The 14,698-nt window shown below is 49.9% G+C and overlaps 1 protein-coding gene across 8 annotated transcripts in view; it reads right to left on the bottom strand.

The window, feature by feature from the left end:
* Window positions 1-14,698, bottom strand: part of RREB1 (ras responsive element binding protein 1) — a 200,202-nt gene that overhangs the window by 9,939 nt on the left and 175,565 nt on the right. For 7 of the 8 annotated variants that reach the window (XM_073005637.1, XM_007973781.3, XM_007973777.3 and 4 more), the window contains exons 10-11: window positions 10,139-13,049; window positions 1,414-1,578 (exon numbers count right to left, since the gene is read on the bottom strand). In XM_073005637.1, coding sequence (XP_072861738.1) covers window positions 1,414-1,578; window positions 10,139-13,049 — 3,076 coding nt within the window. The remainder of the gene's footprint in view (window positions 1-1,413; window positions 1,579-10,138; window positions 13,050-14,698) is intronic. The other variant, XM_007973782.3, reaches the window with a different exon arrangement.

The following is a 14,698-nucleotide window of genomic DNA, read 5'->3' as shown; positions in this document are numbered from 1 at the left end:
TGGCGGCCGATGGTTAAACATTAACAGAATGGTCTGCAGCAAATGCGTGCCTGCCAGCACTGGTGTCTACTTCCCGTGGGCTGAACTGCAGGTCATCTTTGGCTCACAGGGGTCCAAGTTAGGGGAAGATTCTGTGGGCACCCACATCTTTCTTCACTTAAAGATACTGGTGAGTTATGTCAAGTGGAAGCTGGGGAAGCAGTGAGCAAAGCAGCTTACACTTTCATACCCTCAGAGGATCTGATCTGGACTGGCGGTTGGGCAGTCAAGAGCACTCACAGTTGGTTTCATGGGGCTCAGTGGGAGGCATAGAGAGGGGCAAAGGGTGGCCTCTCCAGATGCGCCCCCACATCGCTGTAACCAAGGTAAGGACAAGGGGGCTAAGATGAATGCCCAACCCTCTGTCCACACTGACTCCTGAGGCAGGGGTGCCTCCTAACTCTAGAGCACCCCATCTCCACCCTATCTAAGGAACAGAAGCCACAGGACGCAATTACAACCCTAGAAAAACACAGCTGGGGGATCTCTTCGCAGCCACGAGATAGTGTCAGGTTTTCAAGACTTGCAGAACTGGACCCAGCACCATGATGCTGTCCCTGTTGCTAACCAGTGCCAACTGGCGGGGTGTCTAAGTGGCCTGCAGCAGGCTGGCTTTTGTTTTGTTTGCTCTTGGGGGTGAGGATGGAGAACCCCAGCAGTCCGAGCGGATGGAGCGTACCGATAGAGGACATGAGTAAACTCAGAAACTATAAGGGAAAAAAGGTGGCAGAAGACGTATCGGGCAGCCGTTAATTGCTCTGTGGGTGCTGGAGGGAGGAAGCACACATCAGCACAGGAGAATAATACTCGGATTCAGGTCAAGCAGAGATGTGATTAAAGAAAGGACATGCACAGTGCTTTTTCAAACAGGGACAGTCTTAAACCGGGAAGAGAGTTATTGAAAAGAAGAACACCGCACCCCTTGTTCCTTCAATACCCTGACATCCCAGGGAGCCCAGGCCTGCTCCCGAGGAGGCTGCAGAGGCCAGGTCTCCCCAAACCTTTAAGGTTTCACATCCCCTTTAGATGAGTTCATACCCAGGGCTAAAGTTGTAGGCCTTCCCATACATCCCACCTCCCAACATCAGGAACAAAGGCCTCTTCTGCCAAGAGGGTGACAGATCTTCCCTAGCAGCCCCGAGAGTCACCGAGGGGCACTGTCACTGTTTCCTGCTGTATGTCTAGGCGATCTGACCCAGGAGTTATGCTCCCTCCCAATCATCAGTAGGGCCCGCCTTTCTACTAATAGGCTCTGAATCCTACAGAGAAGTGAACAAGCAGCCCCTCCACAGCTCGGACCGGAGTTAGATACAACTCTTAACCGAACTCCTCTGTCTCCCTCTCTCTGGGTTCTTGTTCACCTGGCGGCACTACCTGTGCTATCATGGGATCCAACATCACTCTCTTTTGACTGGGGGATAAGCCCGTTTCTTCTCAGGGAACAGGTGGTAACTCCGTGTTTGCGCAACTGGTGGCGTTCACAGTTAGATTTGGTAGAAAAGAAGGCATCGCATTTTTGACAAGGGAAGGGTTTCTGACCTGAAGCAGGAAAAAAAATATATATTTATCTGGCTTTCTACTGCAATGAAAAACAAAAGTCGCTTTTGTTTATTCTCTGGGATCACTGGCAGTTGTTCCCCCCTCCTCCACCCCTTCAAGAAAATTAACAAAACACATTAAAAAAAAAAAAAAAAAGAGAACATCAGTGACTACAACGATCATTCTCCCTTTTCTTAAGTTGAATGGAATATGAATTTTTGTCTTCAAAATACTAAAATAAATGAAACTGAAAAATATACATTTAAAGTAAAACAATGCTATTACAATTAAAATATTAAATAATGACAACACAAAATAAAAGTGAATGAAGAGATTTTAGAGCACAGCAAGAAAACACCTATATTCTATCACAAAGAGAAAGATGCCCTCTAACGAGTTCTAGTGTGGCAAGGACACCATAATATGGACACTAGGAAATCCATTGGGGAACCCCCTGAGTATCTTTGGGGGGCCATGAAGTCAGGGACAGCCCCCGGCCAGGGTGGCCAGTCCCCCTTCCTGGCCTTGGTGGCTATACCCCTCCCACCGGGGAATGGGAGCAGTGAGTTCTGACTTCCCAGGACAACTCCTGTCTGACTTGCTGAGATATCCTGCAGTGACTTCTCCTCAAGTTCACTGTGGTCCTAGGTGGCAAGAGTCAGGAGATCTTCTCATTACATTAAAGGTTCTTTCTTCCCCCTGCTCCAAGCTTGGCTGCAAATGAGTGACCAATATGTAACTATGTCTGCATTTGATCATGTGCTCCATTCAACAGATGTGCATGTGAAGAGGACATTTTGGTGGCTCTGCCTCGCCCCTAGACCCATCTCGAATGCACAGATGGGTGAGCCACTGAGAGAGGCACAGTACCCTCCTGCTTTGGTCTGCCTACCCTCTCCTTTTACTTGGATTCCTTTTGTGCTGTAAATGTCATGTTTGAAAATGTAATAGAAGCTCCTCTACAACTTGTCCTGGGTTTGTGTGGATGCACGTGAGGGAGAAAGAAAAGCACAAGGGAAAAAGGAGGTGGAGAGGAAAAGAGAGGAGGAGGGAGGGGATCAGGAACCTTCAAGAGATGGAAGCTGGTGGTGCATCATTTGTGTATCACTGCATTCCTCCCTTTCCCCCAAGTCGCTGGAGTCCAAGGTCCCACTTGCTAATGTTACAGGGGAAAAGGTTTTATGTGTTAACCAACCTGAGTTCAGAGCTGGGGCCTAGTATTTTTGTCTCATAACCATGGGATTGCCACAATTAAACATAGCTCCCTGGAAACACAGATCACAGGGGCCTCTGGCGTTCGTTTAGATTAATGTTGATAGAAACCTGAACTAGCGCAGGTGCCCAAGGCCACACACTCCCCTGCGAATGCACAGCAAGGGCCTGGCACCTGGGGACCAGCCAGAGGGGCCACATGTTTTCCCAGGGGAAGGAGGGACTAGCCTTGACCGGCATGGCTGTGTCACACGACTCCAGGGGGCGCCATTTGTACAGAGCATGAAGGTGTGGACCTGGCACCGCCCCTGTGACAGCATGGCCACAATTTTACATCAGGAGACACTGATTCCGTCCTGAGCTAAAAGACCCTTACAAATGATGCTTACAAATCTCCTCAGGAGCTTTTAAGATAAAGATGCTCGCAACAATCAAAGACAACAGAATTAGAAACCTGGAAAGGGCAGAATCAGAAACCCAGAAACCCGGCCTGCGTGCTTCTGAGGAGCTCCACAGACAACCTGAACAGAAGTGGAGAACCCACTGACTGTTTTCAGGTCTCCTCATATCATTCTGTAGGTGTTTTCTGCAAAATTTATTTTTAAAACATCCACATTAAAAAAAAAAAGGTATGACTAGTTGTACAGTATCTCAGTGTTTATGGTGCATCTTCCAAATTACTTCTTGCAGCCATGCATGGTGGCGCACGCCTGTAATCCCAACACTGTGGGAGGCCGAGGCAGGTGGATCACTTGAGGCCAGGAGTCCAAGACCAGCCTGGCCAACATGGTGAAACCCCGTCTCTACTAAAAATACAAAAATTAGCTAGGCATGGTGGTGCGTGCCTGTAATCCCAGCTACTGGGGAGGCTGAGGTGGGAGGAGCGCTTGAGCCTGGGAGGCAGAGGTTGCAGTGAGCAGAGACTGTACCACTGCACTCTAGCCTGGGCGACAGAGAGACTCTGTCTCAAAAATAAAATAAAATGAAAAAAATTACTTCCTGTTTTACATTTAAAATTGAACACAGTATTTCATAATTTCAAGCAAAAATAAAGTACTTTTAATATTTTATTGTTAAAAGGTAACACTGCTGCTTCTCTGAGTCTGGCCAGATTGAGAAAATAACTGGGCCAAGAGGAAAACAAGTAAGAAGCTATTATGATAGGATTCTTGATTTCAAAGAAAACGATCGGCTTCTCGCTCCCCCTATCACATGAGTTAATCTAATTTTCACACTGGTAAGTGTGTCACCTTTACAGTTGGTTAGGACTGCCAGGCTGACGTCCCCATGAGAAGGTCCCTATTAATGCTAAATTCAAAAAACAGTCCATGATGCAAAAGTATTGCATCAAACTATGAAGGCTCCCAAAGTGACATAACAACTCACACGAGTCATTAAAAGCTCACATTTCACTGCGTAAGTCTGACATTTTTACATAGCAGTGGGCTTTCTGGATTGCAGGGATGCAGGAAAACGGGCCCGTGTAGTATTTTATAGTAATACAGGTTTCAAAAACACTTGCTGGCCAGTCATCTATACAGAAAGTAGCAAATGATTTTATCTATTTGGTAGCTGCCACGAATAACTGCTTTAGGAGGGGTATTTGTAAAAGCACCTGTAACCACAGGGAGTACCTGCACACTCAGGACCTACAGCATTCTGCAAGCCCCAACACGAGCGCTTAAACCATCAGCCAGCTAGGCAGAGTGGCTCATGCCTATAATCCCAGCACTTTAGGAGGCCAAGAGAGGTGGATCGCTTGAGCCCAGGAGTTCCAGACCAACTTGGGCAACACAGTGAGACCTTGTCTCTACAAAAAAATAAAAAGACTGGGTGTGGTGGCTCACACCTGTAATCCTAGTACTTTGGGAGGTTGAGGCTGGTAGATTACCTGAGGTTGGGAGTTCAAGACCAGCCTGGCCAATGTGGTGAAACGCCGTCTCTAGTAAAAATATAAAAAATTAGTTGGGTGCAGTGGTGCGGGCCTGTAATCCCAGCTACTCTGGAGGCTGAGGCAGGAGAATCACTTGAACCTGGGAGGCAGAGGTTGTGGTGAGCCGAGATCACACCACTGCACTCCAGCCTCTGCTACAGAACAAAACTTTGTCTCAAAAAATAAAAAATGAATAAAATAAAATAAAATAAAATATAAAATAAAATAAAATAAATAAAATAAAATAAAATAGTAAAAAAATTAGCCAGGCATGGTGGTGTGCACCTGTAGTCCCAGCGACTTGGGAAGCTGAGGCAGGAGGATCACTTAAGCTCAGCCAGGAGTTCAAGGCTGCAGTGAGCTGTGATCATGCCACTGTACTCTAGCCGGGGTGCTGGGTGACAGGGCGAGAGCCTGTCTCAAAAAAAAACAAAAACAAAAAACTCCAAAAAAACCCCCAAAAAATTAGCCAGTGTTTACTCTCCCAGAACAGTCAAGAAATGAAGAAGGGCATTGGGGCAAGACGAGAGTGAACAGTGAGAATAGTTTGATGAGGAGACTGGCACCTTGGCCTCCAAGATCAAAAAAACAGAACTGAAAACATTTCTGTTCATTTTTCAAAGACAATCAGAATTAGAAAGGTGGGGTCTAACTAGCATGGAAAACCTTGCAGTTGCTTTTCTTTTTGTAATAAGATGGGCCTGAGCAGCCCAGCCTTCTCTCCATTGCTCCTCCACCCCTGCGTGAAGGCATGCTTTCTTTTGGTATTTTCTCTCTGTATTTGGCAGAAGTGTACACAGGACTGGGTAAAAATGGCCAAAGCTGTCTTTTAAGAAAGCTAAAAGTAGCCAAATACAAGTGGTGTCCCAGGTGCTTTCCACACCCAGGTTAGGATGACTCACTGACTGAAGCTCTGACCCTCACTGCCGGGTAGAAGCAGGGAGGAAAGGGTGTCGGCGGAAAGCGTGAGCCGGCTCAAAAAAGGTGCTCAAAGCACCCATGAGAAAGGCAGCGAGCCAGGGAAGCCCAAAATGGACATCCCATAGTCCCAAGCCCATCACTGTGGGACAAGGAACCGGAGCAAACGGAAGGGGGAAGAAAATGAGGACAGGCAAGAACAGACTGGCTGTGTTTTCTGGCACCCTCTCCTCCACCTGTGGCCTAAAAACACACGAGATGCTCCCGAGGGGTAAAGGCAGGAACAGTGCACTCTTGTCTCCTATGGAGTGGCACGTTTAGGTGGAGAAAGGTAAGGAACCAGGAACTGTCCTCATCAGCAGGAAACTATGGGCTGGGAGAGAGCTGGAGAGGAGTGGAAGGAAGGAGGAAAGGCAGGTGTGTGTGGAGACTGTGCCAGGGGTATGAAAAATGACAGCCCTGCCAGCTTCCTCATCAGACACAGTTCCTGGAACCTGAGCCGGGAGCAAGAAAAGGCTGAGGCCACATGCTCCTTGCCAGCAGCCAGCAGGTATACCCCTCGTTGGACACTGAACACCAGATCTGCTTCTTGCTGCCCCTGTGAGGAATGGGAGGACTGGAGAACACGTGTTTTGAGACAAAGTAGAGACACTACAGTAATTTGCTGAGGGGGTGGGAGGAGGCCAGCATTCAAGGTGTAGACAGTTTGTTTAAATGCAGTCCAAAACCAGATGCTGCTCAATGTTTCTGGCTGGAACTCAGCTAGATTTTAACAGTATACTCAAAAACACAAAATGGCCAGGCACAGTGACTCACGCCTGTAATCCCAGCGCTTTGCAAAGCCGAGGAGTTCGAGAACAGCCTGGGTAACTTGGTGAGACCTTATCTGTACAAAAGCAAAAAACTAAAAAACCAAAAATATCGCACAAAACATCTTCTCTGAATAACACCTTTGTTTGCAGGGTGGCTGCAGTGTCAATGTTTAACATGTGTACGCTTAAGACTTTTTTCAAAGTTTTGGAGACAGCACCTCACAGAAGCCTAGGGAGCCAAGGATCCATGTGGCTCTGAGTGACAGCAGAGCTGCCTACCAGGAAAAAGATCAGGTCTGTGGGGAGAGGGGGCCCATCAGATGACTTCCCAGGGTCCTTCCAGCTCTAATGCTCCATGAATGGAAAATGCTCTAACACAACACTGGATGTAGCCAAATGCTCCATATAACATGATTTAGCAGTGGTGATGCTGAACATCCCTGGAAGCTGAGAGTGAAGTACAGCAAAGGAAGTTAATGGAGCTCAATGGGCACCAACCTTCATACAGTGTCTATGCAGGTGGCTAACACGATTCCGTAGTCATTAAGTCTCAAATTACTTAATAACATTCTGATCCACAGTGGTGTCCCCCCTTATCTCAAACTACCTCCCAATCTTCTGCATGTAGACACGTGGGAACACAGGGAAGCATGGAAGGTGCACCCTGCCCGCTTTCTACCTTCACACAGAGGACACACTTGGCACACACACCCTGGCCAGGGGGCAGCTGCACAGAACCTGACCCTGGCTTGGAACAGTAGCTCCATCTCTTATTCCCCATATGCCTGTAGGCAAGTTACTTAGCTCCTTAAGTAAACCTCGATTTTCTTGTGGCAACACACAGATGACATCACCCTCCCAAGGTTGTCATGAACACTAGCTCTACCAAGAACATATTATGATAGGATACAGGGACTGTGCCAAAGCAGACACATCTATCGAGGTTATCAGTAACTTTTAAGGGACAAGAGGCAGAATGTTTGTATTTACATCTACCCCATCCTATCTTAAACAAACCTCCTGCTTTCTTGCTCAGTTTTAGATGCTACTAAATTTTAAACCAACACTGGTATTTTGGCATTCAAAGGCCAGGCAATCATGACTGGATTCACAAGTGGGAACACATATCATGCACCTGCAAAGACATGGGCACAACTCTTAAAAAAGGAAATACTGGAGGAGGAAGGTGGGGAGGCTGGGTGACAGCAGGGGGAGGTGAGAGCACTGAGGAAGGGTGCGAGCCAAGCCAATCATCAGATCCAGACCATCTGCTTTCTGAAAAGTGGTAACAGAAAGACTCACTTCTCCATAGACTCTCAGTAGGCGATAAACAGGTGATACCCAAAAAGGGTAGCAAAAGAGACTGCTATAAGGGGCACCTTCTCTTGAAGATGCATTTTCTTCCCTGAACTGCTGTTATCATTAGAATGGCTGCTTTACTTGTCAGGCTTAAACTATTTTAACAGGAAGACAATGGTATGAAAGGGCAGTACATACTTTACAAATCTAGAAATCCTGGTTCTCCTTGAGTCTTCCCTGGATAGGCACTCCTGACTTGCTACTCCTCAATCCCTGGATTCAAGGACCCACCACAGCAGAAAGAAATGCCGTGTCTGTGTGGCAAGCTCTGGTGACCAGTGCAGCCTCTGAGAGACCTATCGCTCCCAGCCACAACTCCCTCTGGCTCCCAGCTTCCTCTCCCTCCCCAGGCTCCATTCTGCACACTGTTCAGGTATCCAGCGGTGGCTCCATGACCTCCCTCCTGCTATTTCACCTGATCTAGGAGAAACAGCCTTCCACGAGCTTCTCCAAAGCTTTGTGGGATGATCAACTCTATGTAAAACATTTCCACCAAGATACAGAGCACAGCTCACACCAATTCCCACAACCCACCCTCAACATCCTGTCATAAACCTCCTGACTACCTTGGGTTACCATATTTAGCACAAAAAGAAAAACCCACAAAAAAAACCAGGATGCCCAGAGCTAAATTTGAATTTTGGATAAACAAATAATTTTTTAGTAAATCCCAAGAACTACATAAAAATACTTATACTAAAAATTATTTGTTGTCTATCTGAAATTCAAATTTAACTGGTGTTCTGTATTTTATTCGCCAATCCAGTACCATTTGGTTTTAGGGCCTATCTATTTATTAATATTTTGGCTGTAAACCCCAAAAAGATAGGATCTCACTAATTTGCCCTTAGTTCAATAACATAAATCATTGAATACTGAGGCTGTTCACTGAGAAAATTCAGAAAATTGTAATTCAGATGAGAGTTGTATGGCCATTTATATACTAGAAGCACCTGATACAAAATTATTTAAAGTATATTCCTATCCTAAACTTCTCTTTAAAAATCAATTTCTGGAAACTAACATTTGAAAAATACTTTTGGGCAGGTCGGGCATGGTGGCTCACGCCTGTAATCCCAGCATTTTGAGAGGCTGAGGTAGGCAGATCACCTGAGGTCAGGAGTTCGAGACCAGCCTGGCCAACATGGTGGAACGCCATCTCTACTAAAAATACAAAAATTAGCCAGGCATGGTAGCGCATGCCTGTAATCCCAGCCACTTGGGAGGCTGAGGCAGGGAGAACTGCTTGAACTGGGGAGGCAGAGGTTGCAGTGAGCTGAGATCACACTACTCCACTCCAGCCTGGGTAACAGAGCGAGACTCCGTCTCAAACAAAAAAAAATACTTTTGGGGCCAGGTGCGGGGGCTCACGCTTGTAATCCCAGCACTTTCTGAGGCAGAGGCAAGAAAACTGCTTGAGCCCAGGAGTTTGAGATCAGCCAGAGCAATGTAGTGAGACTTTGTCTTTAAAAAAAAAAAAAAAGAAAAAAGGAAAATAGTTTTGGGGGTATCATTTTGACAATTTAAGTCTATCACTTAGAATCTTTTCACACTTGGGTGTGAGTTCTTGGGGATGGACAGGTCGAGGGGCTCTAGGGACCAGTCGTAGGGGCCAGGGAAGAAGGGCTCAGGAAGATGTTTTCCTGCTTCACCTGGACCAGCGCCAGGCCCTTCTGAGAGAAGTTTCTCAGAAAGGCTTACAATTGTAGCATAAACAGAAATTTCAACACATTCTACCACCACTCATTGCTGATTTTCACAATCAACAGGGGAAGATGTGACTTAGTGAACCGAAAGAAAACGGCCAACATCACAATTTGTAAGATTTAAGAATACACGGCATCCAAAAAAACTTCACAAAATTTTCAAAATTTAAAACGCTGCACTGAGGACACTGGAATGGAATGTCTAGTGTCAAAGCACCGAGCTCATTATGTCCCAATACCTTCAAAGTCTCACTTCTCCGGAGCTGCCTCCCTGCTTAACCCAGTAGATAATCTGGCTACCGCCTCCGGAAGAGATGAGGCGACGCCATGAGTGATCTGAGGGCCTGTGACCACTTTCACCTCAAAACGCCCTGGGTGAACACTCACTAGAATGCTGCCCTTGGAGGGCTCAGCCCCTGCACACAGGCCATGTGGGTACTGAGAGCACATAGGAAATACAGCACCACCAGACAAGCCCGGGGCTTCGCAGACAGGGGAAGGCGGCAAGCTAGGAATAACTGGAACTGTGGGAGATTCATCTTGCTTATGACCCCCCCACCCCGTGGCTCCCCCTGCCACGACGTAGGACTCACCGCCTGGGAGCCCGGCGGCCCTCTTACCAGTGTGTGTGAGCATGTGCCTCTGTAGGGAGCTGGCCCAAGGGAAAACCCGGGGACAGTGGGGACAGGTGATCTTCTGCAGGCAGTTGGTGTACGAGTTCCGCTTGGTCCTCAGCAGCTTGTCTTCTGGGGGACTGCCCTGCTCTTCATCACTGGGCCCGTGGTGGTCGGCGGGAGCTACAGCCACCTCATCCTGAGTGTTGTCCTCCGCTGTCTGCAGAAACGGACTGAACTTGTTGGTGTCCGTGGTGGCCAGCATCTTCTCGATGCTCGCAAACTCCCCGCTGGAGTCCAGGTCCACCCCAACACTGTTGGCGCGGGGCCGGCTCCTCACCCCCCTTTTCCTGCCCCTCTTCTTCGAGGTGCCCGCTGGGCCCTGCTCGGTGGGAGAGGCAGCCTCTGGGCTGCTGGCTGGAGCGGGAGGCTCACTAGACTCTTTTGGGCTGGTGGTGGCAGCAGGGGTGGCAGTGGTGGCGGCTTTGGGGACACAGCCTCCTAAGCTGTCTGAAGCCGTGGTGTTACTGCCAGTGCTTGCTGGCCCTGGATCCGCCACCTTGGTTTTCAGGAGGGTGGGGGCCGAGGATACAGATGAGATGATCTGGGCAATGGAGGCCAGCGGGGGCAGCTCTTCTGTCACGGGGGGCTTTGGCAAAAGCAGGGGGGGCTTGGGCCGCAGTGGCCGCAGCAAGGCTGTGCCACTCAGGAGGGCTGAGCTGCCCACGAGGGGAGGGCTGCTGACCAGGGCTGAGGAGTAGATTGGGACCGCCAGCTGAACGGGGCCCTGCAGGGGCTGCGCTGGGGGCTCCGGGGTGGCCGCCGGCGCAGGCGCCATGGGGCTTTCCAGGATCCCGCTGGGCCCCAAAGTCACGGGAAGAGAAGGGCCGGGTGCTGGGCAGGGAGAGGGCTGCCCGCTGCTCCCCGCCTCCTGCTCAGGCTTCTTGGCTTCGCTGGGAGTGGCCAAATCCTTGTCCCCTTTCCTGAAGTTCTTGGGGATGGACAGGTCGATGGGCTCCATGGAGCAGTCGTAGGGGGCCAGGGAGGAAGGGCTCTGGAAGGAGGTGTTTTCCTGCTTCACTTGGACCAGCGCCAGGCCCTTCTGAGAAAAGTCCAGGGGCTCATTGAAGTCCACCACAAAGCTACTGGTGGGCTCCAACTTGATCGAGACATGGGGAGGCGGAGGCTGGGTGGGGCTCCTGTGAAGAAAGCCGTTCTGGGGCTCCAGGAAGGTGGTGAGGGGCTTGCAGTCACCAAGGGCAACGCATCCACTGTCCTCCCCGCGCCCCGAGGCCTCAGTGGCTGGCGCCTCCGCGGGCCCCAGGCTGTCGGCGGCCAGCACGTAGCTCTCGATGTCCTGCTCGGGCACGTGCAGGTGCTGCTTGAGGATGTGGTGGATGCAGTTGCGCTTGGCCGCGAATGCGGCGCTGCACTCCTTGCATTCGAAGGGCTTGCGGCCCTTGTGGCCCCCGCCCAGGCCGCGGCCGCAGTGCGTGCGCATGTGGATGCGCAGGGCACGGTAGTGCTTGAGGTCCTCGCCGCACAGCCGGCACACGGTGTCCGGGGCACAAAAGGCGTCCACCAGCTCGGCCGCGCTGCTACTCACATACTCGATGTTCTTCTCGATATCCTTGCGGGTTGCCTTGAGGTGCTTCTTGCGCAGGTGCCGCTCGCAGTTGGCTTTGACAGTGAAGGGATAGTGGCAGATCTTGCAAATGTAGGGCCGCTCTCCACTGTGCGTGCGCAGGTGGCGGATGAGCGCGGCCTTGTCGGCGGCGATGTAGTCGCAGATGTTGCACTGGTATGGCGAGATGCCCAGGTGGGAGCGCACATGGGCACGCAAGACCCCCGAGAAGGCAAACACCTGGTTGCAGAAGCGGCAGGGGTAGAGCACCTTGCGCATGGCTGGCGCCTTCTTGCCGCTGGGCGCTGTCATGAAGGCCTTGAGCTCCCCCTCTGTGATCTCCTGCTTGATCTTGGCCTCCATGCTCAGCGGCAGCAGGGCGTCGATGATGCTGTCCTGCTCCAGCTGCGTCTTCATCTCGGGCTGGCCCGGTAGCTCCGCCCGCGGCTGCTGCAGGGAGAGCCGCGTGGCCGCGCTGGGCTGGGTCCCGGACTTGGGCTGCAGCAGGTGGGCGTTGGAGGGCGCCTCCACTGAGCCTTTGAGGAGCTTCAGGGGCGGCAGCGGCAGGCTGGGGCTGATACAGCCTGGGGAAGCCTGCTGGGCGTTGATGAGAGGCGGGGGCGTGGAGGTGGCCACCACTGTCCGTGGTGTGACCAGGGGCTTTGGCTTCAGAGGGGGCATGTGCTTGAAGATCGCCTGCAGTGGGGCGGCGGGGGCCTTGGAGAAGGGCGGAAGACTGATCTGAGGGGGAGCCGAGGCCGCCATCTTCAGAATTTGCTGGATGTCTGCCAGCTCAATGGCCGACTCGCCAGAGATGGGCTTGACCACAATGCTGCTGTCAGGCTGGATGATGAAGCCCTTCTGGAAGGGCTGCAGGGACAGGTGCTTTATGCTGTCCTTGGTCGCGGGGAGAACTGTGAGAGAACCGCCTAGGGAGGCAGCTTCAAAAGGAGACAGGCTCAGCAGGTTGGTGCAGCCGGGGTCCTGAGGTAGCTGACACTTGAGTGTCTGGAGCTGAATTGCCTGGTTGTCATCTGGCAGGGGCTCCTCGGCGGGGACTGGCCTGACGTCTTTGGTGTGCTGCAGGCCAAGCAAGGCCAGGAAGCCCTTCTGGTCCAGGGCGTCACCAGGCAGGGGCGTGGCCTGCAGCTTTTCTTGACCCTGGTCTGCGGCCATGTGGGTCTGCTTGTGCAGGGCCAGTGAGCAGAGCATGGGGAACGCCTTGTCACAGGTGTCGCAGACAAAACGGTGCTGCTCGCTGATGCACCTCCGCAGGTTTGTTTCGCACCAGGCCTATATAGAACCCACCGGTAAAAGCAAGGGAACACACGTGAAGATTGAAAAAATAATCACTAAACAGAGATGCACAAAGTATTTGTTGTACATTTATCCCAGTACACAATCTTCCCCCATAATATAAAAAGAGTTCCCAGTCTGGGCAACATAGCAAGATCCCGTATCACTACAAAAAAAATTTAAAAAAAAAATTTGCCAGGTGTGTTGGCTCATGTGCCTCTAGTCCCAGTTACTCCAGAGACCGAAGTGGGAGGATCGCTTGAGGCCAGGAGTTCGTGACTAGCCTGGGCAACATAGCAAGACCTCGTCTCTATAAAAAAATAAGAAAATTAGCCAGATATGGTGGTACATGCCTGTGTCCTAGCTATTGGGAAGCTGAGGCAGGAAAAGCACCTGAGCCTAAGGAGGTTGAGTCTGCAGTGAGACATGACTATGCCACACTGCACTGTAGCCTGGGCAACAGAACAAGACTCTGCCTTAAAAAAAAAAAAAAAAAAAAAAAAAAAGTTGACCTTCTCCTGTTTGCTAACACACTAGACTGAATAAGGAAATCCACAAAGCAGCTTAAGAATCATGTTTGCATGATAAATGATATCAACCCCACAAGGTATCTCATGAGAGATTCTGAAGCATAGTTAAGTAACAATACCACAAGGGTAGAATTAATTCTTTTAAAAAATGGGTGCCTTGCAAAACTGAGGGTGGGAGATGTTGGAGAATCAGCTACCCTACCCCTCTATGATTGTGGAAGGGGGACGCTGCCTGGAGGGGCTATGAGGAATGTCACCTGGGGGGTTAACATGGGTGGTGTGCATATGGAACAATCCATTGAGTTTGTACCTTATACACTTGAAGAACAACACTGTCGATGCCTTCTATCTGAACTTCTTTAAATGGGGAAAAAAATAATTTCAAAGTAGTTTTAGTTTTATTTATTTGTTTTTGAGACTGAGTCTCGCTGTGTCACCCAGGCATGATCTCGGTTCACTGCAACTTCCACCTCTCAGGTTCAAGAGATTGTCATGCCTAAGCCTCCCCGGCAGCTGGGATTATAGGCATGTGCCACTATGCCCAGCTAATTTTTTATAATTTTAGTAGAGACGGGGTTTCACTGTGTTGGCCAGGCTGGTCTTAAACTCCTGGCCTCAAGTGCTCCACCCGCCTTGGCCTCCCAAAGTGCTGGGGTTAGAGGCACGAGCCACTGTGCCCAGCCAATTTCAAAGTAGTTTTAGCAGGTGCTTTATTAGCGGGAATATATATGGCTCTTTTCTTATTCAGGTCAATAATGACCCAAACTGTTTTCAATAGAAACCACAATATTTAGAATATTTAGCTGCAACGCAGATAGTAAAGATTTTTTTAAAAGCCCACAAATTCCAATTATTATAGGGCTGGGGTGTTCTACAATTCACAACTTTTATTTTATTAAAAAAATTTTTTTTTTTTTTTTTTTGAGATGGAATCTCGCTCTGTTGCCCAGGCTGGAATGCAATGGTGCAATCTCAGCTCACTACAACCTCAGCCTCCTGGGTTCAAGTGATTCTCCTGCCTCAGCCTCCCGAGTAGCTGGGATTACAGGAGCGTGCCACCACATCTGGCTAATTTTTGTATTTTTAGTACAGACAGGGTTTCACCATGTTGGTCAG

This window comes from Chlorocebus sabaeus, chromosome 17 (assembly GCF_047675955.1).
Source record: "Chlorocebus sabaeus isolate Y175 chromosome 17, mChlSab1.0.hap1, whole genome shotgun sequence".
In the NCBI taxonomy this organism is placed as follows: Eukaryota; Metazoa; Chordata; class Mammalia; order Primates; family Cercopithecidae; genus Chlorocebus; species Chlorocebus sabaeus.
This window is presented reverse-complemented; position numbering and strand designations above follow the sequence as displayed.